General features: G+C 63.2%; 1 protein-coding gene across 1 annotated transcript; it reads left to right on the top strand.

Moving 5' to 3' along the window:
* The first annotated feature begins 2,541 nt into the window (after positions 1–2,541).
* Positions 2,542–5,798, top strand: CKB (creatine kinase B). The gene is given in 9 exon segments (XM_032345410.1): positions 2,542–2,649; positions 2,949–3,168; positions 3,369–3,541; positions 3,544–3,577; positions 3,580–3,729; positions 3,979–4,150; positions 4,812–4,935; positions 5,129–5,318; positions 5,413–5,798. Coding segments are annotated over 8 exon segments (1,215 nt in total). The 5' UTR covers positions 2,542–2,649; positions 2,949–2,975; the 3' UTR covers positions 5,592–5,798.
* The last annotated feature ends 2,071 nt before the right edge of the window (positions 5,799–7,869 follow it).

Genomic DNA, 7,869 nt, shown 5'->3' with positions numbered 1-7,869 from the left:
TCTGCTCAGCGGGGAGCCTGCTTCCCCTCCCCCTCTGCCCTTCCGCACCACTTGTGCTCTCTCTCTCAGGTAAACAAACAAATAAATACCTTTAAAAAAAAGATTTAGGGGCGCCTGGGTGGCTCAGTGGGTTAAAGCCTCTGCTTGCGGCTTAGGTCATGATCTCAGGGTCCTGGGATGGAGCCCCGCATCGGGCTCTCTGCTTAGCAGGGAGCCTGCTTCCTCCTCTCTCTCTCTCTCTGCCTGCCTCTCTGTCTACCTGGGATCTCTGTCTGTCAAATAAATTAAAAAAAAAAAAATTAAAAAAAAAAGATTTAATTTATTTATTTAAAGAGGCCGCGTGAGTGGGGGAAGGGCAGAGGGCAAGGGAGAGAGACTCTAGAGCCCCCCACACTGCGGGCAAAGAGCCTGTTTTGCTTTGGAGCCTGATCTCACCACCTCGAGGTCATGACCTGAGCTGAAATCAAGAGTCAGAGGTTTAACCCACTGAGCCACCCAGGCGCCCCTTTCTCTTCATTTGACCGCACGCAGGAATTGCATTACTCCAAGCTAAAAGAGACCCCAAATGGTTACATTATGTAAGCCACAAGGTTTCTGAACTTGCGATAAGGGACACAAGGGAAATTCTACTCGTTGCAAGGAAATCCTCACGCAAGCTTCAGTGAATCAAAAGCACTTAAAACCCATGAAACTGGGGCGCCCGGCTGGCTCGGTCGATGGAGCACGCGACCGTTGATCTCGGGGTTTAGAGTTGGAGCCTCACGTTGTGGGCTGAGATTACTTAAAAACAGATGAACAACAACAACAACAGCCTCGCCTCGCAACTTCCGCCGGCCGTCCTTAGTCAGCCCGGTCTCTGTGAGGAACTGGTGCATGCTTCCGCACGGCCAGCCTGCAGCGGAATTACTTCTCCGTATTCTGGGTGCTCGTTGCATCACCGTCGTAGGCAGGCTTCCTCTTAAACACCTTCATTAAGTTCTTTCTCTTGTAATCATTGGTGACTTGGAAGTAGGAAGGGTCTTCCTGCCCTTTCTCTGTTGAATGCTCTTATGGATGTGACCCGCAGTGCCAGCAGGAAGCAGATCATTACTCTTATGTGCATTAGCAAAGGGTCCGGAAGAGTGGAGGTTCTGGAGGGCAGATATAGGACAGGATCCCTTTTCCTCGGTGGAAATGGCCGACGGAAGGCCTCCTGGGAGAAGGCAGGTGGATCTTCAAGAGGTGAGGGGTTTGAGGGGGAGGCTGCTGAGTCCTTGCTGGTGGCTCAATGACTAGGGGTCTAACTCATTTTTTAAAATAACTGTGTAATACTCCATGCTGGGGACACGCCTTCCTACCCCTGGCCAGTCCCCAAGTGATGGGCATCGAGTTCTATCCAGGCTCATTTGTATGTTTCTCCCACTGCACATCTCTATCGCAAAGAGAAATGAGACTGTCCTTTGTACAGGCTGGATTCCTAGAAGGGGGATTGCTGGGTCATGGAGTACAAGCAATTTTAATTTTAATATACTGCCAAATTACCTTCCAAAAAGGATGTAGCCGTTCGCAGTTGAGCAGTGTGTGAAGGCCTGTCTATCCACACTCCAGCCCGTAGCCAGCCCTGGCTGGTGTCAGTCTCTCACATTTTTGCCATCTGGGTGTATTGGGGGCAGTGGAAGGAAGGTATAGTCCTAGTTTTAATTTGGATGATTCTGATTTATAGTGAGGGGCGGTTTTTGGTTTTGTTTGTTTTTAAATGTCACACATGCTTATTGTTTGTTCGTGTTTCCTCCCATCGTTGCCGAGAGTCTCTGGGGCCTGCCTTTGGGGGTGGGGTGGTGAGATGAACCTGTCCCCGGTGGAAAGGGGCCAAGGCTGGGGTCTGGAGGCTCTGAGGCTGTGCAACCCCGGTGGCCTCCAGAGGCATGTTGTTCTCTCATCTCCCAGGAAGGGCTGGGCCGGGGGTCTCTGGCTCGGGTCCCCCGGAGTCGCGGCACTTGCCCAAGGTCAAGGTACCGCGGGAGCCGCCCCGCTGGACCGCAGCCAGACTGCGCCTCCCGGCGCGCCCTCGCTCTGCACCAACATTGCCCAGGAGATGCCTCCGGACACCTTGAGGAAGGTCGGCGGCTCCTGGCCGGCTCGGACCGGGCGGGGGTGGGGTGGGGGAGGGTTAGTACCTGCTGCGGGAGCGCGGAACGTTCACGCCTGGCCCCTCGTCGTGACCGCCGCGGGTCCCGGCGGGACCGGGGAAGGCCAGAGCCCGGCTGCAGAGGAGCCCGAGCGCCCTCAAGTGCCCCGCGGCTCCCTGCCTCAGTTTCCCGCCCGGGGGCAGCGTGGGAGGGAATTTCCAGCACGTCCAAGGGCTTGAGGTTTCGGCCGCGGGGTCCTGGGCGGACGCCGGGCGGGGTGGGCGGGCTGCGCGGGGTCCCGGCGAGGAGACAGCAGGGGTGGGCGGCCTGGGGGGGTTGTCGGGGGCTGCGGGCGGCGGACAAAGCGGCGGCACCACCCCGCAGCGCGGGCCAATGGAATGAATGGGCTATAAATAGCGGCCAATGGGCGGCCCGCGTCGCGCCCCTTAAGAGCCGCGGGAGCGCGGAGCCGCGGCTGTTCGCCTGCGCCGCGCCCGGAGCTGCCGACCGACGGAGAGCCCCTGCCCCGCCCGGCCACCCGGTGAGTGGGCCGGAGGGCGGGCGGAGCCCGCCGGGGCGCTGGGGCGGGGGCGCTGCTGCGCACGAAGGGCCTTGTGGGCCGCAGAGTCACGCACACCGGGGTCCGCCGCCTGGAGCGCGCGCCGGCGGGGCCTGGGGTCCTGGGCGGTGCGGGAGCGCCCTGCGCGAGCTGCGGACCCCGCTGACCTTGGCCGCGTCCCAGGGTGACCAGGAGCCCGGGCCGCGAGGCCCCGGGTGGCCTGCGCGTCCCCGAGGGGCCCGGCGCGCCGGGTCCTCCCTGACCCCCGAATCTCCCCGCAGCTCGCCGCCGCCGCCGCCGCCGCCGCCATGCCCTTCTCCAACAGCCACAACACGTTGAAGCTGCGCTTCCCGGCCGAGGACGAGTTCCCCGACCTCAGCGGCCACAACAACCACATGGCCAAGGTGCTGACCCCCGAGCTGTACGCGGACCTGCGCGCCAAGAGCACGCCAAGCGGCTTCACGCTGGACGACGTCATCCAGACTGGCGTGGACAACCCGGGTACGCGCACCCTGGTCCCGGGGTCAGGGTGCGGGTTCTGATCCGCAAGAAATCACCGTGGGGCTAGGGTCCAGCGCCTCCCCCAGAACCCCGCTCGGGCCGGGGTTCCGTCGTCCCGCTTCCCGGGCGGAGCTGCAGGGTCCTGACGCGCTCGCCTAGGCCTGGCAGTGACGTCACTGCCCCATCCCGCGTCCCCCCAGGCCACCCCTACATCATGACCGTGGGCTGCGTGGCAGGCGACGAGGAGTCCTATGACGTGTTCAAGGAGCTCTTCGACCCCATCATTGAGGACCGGCACGGCGGCTACAAGCCCAGCGACGAGCACAAGACCGACCTCAACCCCGACAACCTGCAGGTGCGGGGCGGCCCCAGGTGGCGGGGCGGGCTGGGGAGGGGTCTCCCGGCGCTCACCCCGGCTCCGCCCCCAGGGCGGCGACGACCTGGACCCCAATTACGTGCTGAGCTCGCGGGTGCGCACGGGTCGCAGCATCCGCGGCTTCTGCCTTCCGCCGCACTGCAGCCGCGGGGAGCGCCGCGCCATCGAGAAGCTCGCGGTGGAAGGTAGGGGTCGGGCCGGCCGGCTGCCCCCTCCCCCGCCCCCCCCCGTCCGGGGTATCAGTCACCCCAGTCACCCGAGCCGCCGCTGCCACGCTCTTATCTGCGCGCCGTGTCCGGTTTCCCGGGGGGACGGAGGCCCAAGGCCCAGCGAGGTCGCGGTCTCGGACCAACGCCTGGACCGGGCTCTCACAAAGCCGGGCGGGCGTGGGGCCCGGGGCCCGTGTGTGTCCTCCTGAGCGTGCCCCTCTGCAGCTCTGTCGAGCCTGGACGGGGACCTGGCCGGCCGCTACTACGCGCTCAAGAGCATGACCGAGGCGGAGCAGCAGCAGCTCATCGACGACCACTTCCTCTTCGATAAGCCCGTGTCGCCCCTGCTGCTGGCCTCGGGCATGGCCCGTGACTGGCCAGACGCCCGCGGTATTTGGTGCGTGCCCCCCTTCCCCTCCCGCCGGTCCCCCTTTCCCCTCCCTTTGGCCCTCCCCCCACGCCGCCGCCGCCGAGGAGGAAGAGGGAGGGGCCGCACTCCTGGGACAGGTTTGGTTCCTCCGGGCCGCCTCGCAGGTGACCTTGACCGCGCAGGTACGTGAGAGGGACTCCCGCTGGAGGCGGCTCAGGCCTCGGGGAGCTTAGAAGGGGGCGACGGGCGGCGCTGGCTTCTCTCCTGCACCCTCCTCTTGGGAGCTGGAGCTTCGTATTTTCTGTCTCCTCTCTCCTCTCCTCCTCTACGGGGACTTTGCCAGGTGCCGGGTGACGCAGACGCGTCCCAGAGGGGGCTGGGGGAAGGGGCTGGGGGAAGGTTACAGTCTCGGGCCTGCGCTGCCTGCGAAGGGCGGTTTCCGCGTCCAGAGACGCCACTTCCCTCAGCCCCTGACCGCCTAGGTGGGGCCCTCCGCCCGCCCCCACACCTCCGACGCGCGGCACAGGACCGGCAGGGCGCGGCGCAGCTCGGGCTTCTGGGGACAGCTGGATTGAGCACCTCGGGGACTTGGAGAGTTCCTGGGGTCTGGGGTCCCCCTAGAGCTTTATTCTGGATGTGTCCTAAGACCGTAGTCCAAGGAGGAGGCTTGACTGTGCCCCTCCCCCAGGCACAATGACAATAAGACCTTCCTGGTGTGGATCAACGAGGAGGACCACCTGCGGGTCATCTCCATGCAGAAAGGGGGCAACATGAAGGAGGTGTTCACTCGCTTCTGCAATGGCCTCACCCAGGTCAGGCCTGACCACCCCAAGCTGGGTGGGCACAAGTGGGGTTTGGGGCCAGGGAGGGGCCAGGGCCAAACTCCAGAGCTCAGGCAGGGAGTGGGTGGTCCCCCCCCCCTCCCCCTGGGCCCTCAGGTCCCAGCTAATCCCTTGGTGGGGGGCTCTCAGCTAGGGCTCACCTCTCCCACTTCTCTAACTCCAGATTGAAACACTGTTCAAGTCGAAGAATTACGAATTCATGTGGAACCCTCACCTGGGGTACATCCTCACCTGCCCATCCAACCTGGGCACAGGCCTGCGGGCAGGTGTGCACATCAAGCTGCCCCACCTGGGCAAGCATGAGAAATTCCCGGAGGTGCTCAAGCGGCTGCGGCTTCAGAAACGAGGCACAGGTGAGTGGGGCAGCGGCTGCCGGCAGTCCTCCCGGCAGTCCTCCCTCTGGGGCAGCCCCCCACCCGACTCCTGCTGACCTGGTCATCTCCCCAGGTGGTGTGGACACAGCTGCTGTGGGGGGCGTCTTCGACGTCTCCAACGCGGACCGCCTGGGCTTCTCGGAGGTGGAGCTGGTGCAGATGGTGGTGGACGGCGTGAAGCTGCTCATCGAGATGGAGCAGCGGCTGGAGCAAGGCCAGGCCATCGACGACCTCGTGCCGGCCCAGAAGTGAGGCCCCGGCCCCCACCGCCACCACCACCAGCCCTGCCGCTTCCTAACTTATTGCCCGGGCAGTGCCCGCCATGCACCCCTGATGTTCGCCACTTGGCGGCTGAGCCCTTAGCCTCGCTGTAGAGACTTCTGTCGCCCTTGGTAGAGTTTATTTTTGTGATGGCTAAGACGTTGCTGATGCTGAAATAAAACTAGGGTTTCGGCCTGCCGTGAGTCTTGGAATAGTATGTCCCCTTCCGGGCAGATGTGGTGCCCAGAAGCCAGGCTGTGGGGGCCTCCGTCCTTTCTGCTTCGCTTTCTCTAAGAAGGGACGGCAGTCGGGAGGCAGTCGCCCTGCTGTGCCCATCCCGTCCTGTTCCCAGAACAACTCCTTTGCCGCCCTGTCTACTTGGCTTCCTTGCAGGCCTGGGATGGGCCGGTGGGGAGGCGACAGGGAGAGGGAGGAGCTCCTGGGTGGCAGAGCCCCACCCCCAGCGTCTAGGGTCATTCGGGCCTGGGGGGTGGAGCCTGGTACTTAGCCCAGCCCCATCCCGCGGGAGGGGGAGGTGTGGATGCCGGCCGGGGGTGGGCAGGAGCCCAGAAGAACGTGCCCCCCTCCAGTTTCTCTTCCTGTCAGGGTGTCTGCCCTCCCCCTGCCCCCTCCAGCACCTACACAGTCACCTCAGTCTCTCCCCTCAGCGGCCCGTGCTCTGAGCTTCCGCAGGCTGAACGGGCCTAGCCCTTCAGTTCCTCTCAGAAAGCCCTGGGGCCCCTTTGGAGCTCCCTCTTCCCTGCAGCCTCCTTTCTAGGGCCTCATGGGATCCCCACCATATGGGCCCTGGGCAGCAGTGTGGGGGTCCGGGCTGTTTAGGGTAGGGGCTCCTTGGTCTCCGTTTCGCAGCCACTTCACAGCTGCCACTGTCCTCAGCTGCTCTTTCGCTGTGGGGGGCTGGGCCAGGGCGTGGGGAGTAGGAGCGGACCCGGTGAGCCAGTCGGGGGCAGGGCCCGTCCTCCAGCTCCACAGTTCTGGCGGCAGCCTGTGCTGCCACCTGCTGGCCAGGGCCACCTCGGACTTGGTCCCCCACCGGACTTGAACTACATCTGCTTTAGGCTAGGAGGCCCTAACCACCCCTAAGGTTACCCTGCAATTGGGCAAAGCAGCCAGGCCTGGCCTCTGTGCCCTCTGCATCCTGGGCCGGGACAGTCTGGCTCACTGAAGCTTGGGCTTTCGTGTCGTCCACCCTGGGGCCCAGGGCCCGCAGTGCAGAAGCTCCAGGAGGTGCGTCTTGTCATCTGCCTTTGCCAGGGGAAGGGGCACAGGCACAGAGGCTGGGGGAGTGAACCCCTGGGTGGGATGGGGACAGGAGGGGGCAGGGCCCCTAGTGCACATGGTTGGCAAGGATAGGGACTCTGAACCCATCCTTTGGGTTTGGGGCTGGCACTTGGTCCCCGCCTTCGCTGACCGGCCTGGGTGCCCATCAGTACGGCTCCTCTTTTTTTAGCTTCAGTCCGTGGGGACTGGGCCAGGACGGAGTGTACACTGCAGACTGCAGAGTCCGGTAATTTAGGAGAAAGGGCCCTGAGGAGCACAGGAAGTACGTCCCGCTGGAAGTGCCTTATGCTGGCCGCCCCCCGGGGGGCCTGTGCCCACGCTCCTTCCAGGCCAAGGCTGTCCTGCTTGCACAGGCTCAGGGATGAGCGATTGTTCTGCTCTGCCCTGAGGTGTGGACAGGCGTCAGGCAGGCACTTCACCTCCTGAGAGGTTTCTATGCTGTCTGGACCGTTAGAATGGGCCCCCCCTTCCTTCACTACCGGTGGTTACATAAAATAATGAGCTGGAACCTCCACACCTGTGCAGGCCTCGCAACAGGACACCCGGGAAGCCCGGGTGGCAGGCCTGGCTCAGGACTTCTCGCAGGCAGGGAAGCCTGACCTCCCCCAGAGCCGGGCAGGCCCGGCCCCACGCTCCTCACCTGTGCTGCCGCCTCCAGTGCCTGGGTGCTCTCAGGAAGCTGGGCAAACTGGAGTGCTTGCCACGGGCCCAGAACTACACCTACTTTTATGGGCCACTTGTTTTATTTCCCCTGTAATTTTCTCTTTGCTCACTTTTACTCTCATTTTATTTGGTGCTGCTGAATGCACTTTTCCAGCTGGTCAGTTCTTTCTGGGACAAAGTGGGGCTTACGGTGCTCTCCCCTCACTGGGGGTACCTCTGCTTGCCCGTCCCTGGACCCTCTGACCAGAGTCCCTACAACCTCCCCCTTTAAACAGGGTGAATTTAATTTTCCTTATGAAATCAC

The sequence above is a fragment of the Mustela erminea genome, chromosome 5 (assembly GCF_009829155.1).
Source record: "Mustela erminea isolate mMusErm1 chromosome 5, mMusErm1.Pri, whole genome shotgun sequence".
Taxonomy (NCBI): domain Eukaryota; kingdom Metazoa; phylum Chordata; class Mammalia; order Carnivora; family Mustelidae; genus Mustela; species Mustela erminea.
This window is presented reverse-complemented; position numbering and strand designations above follow the sequence as displayed.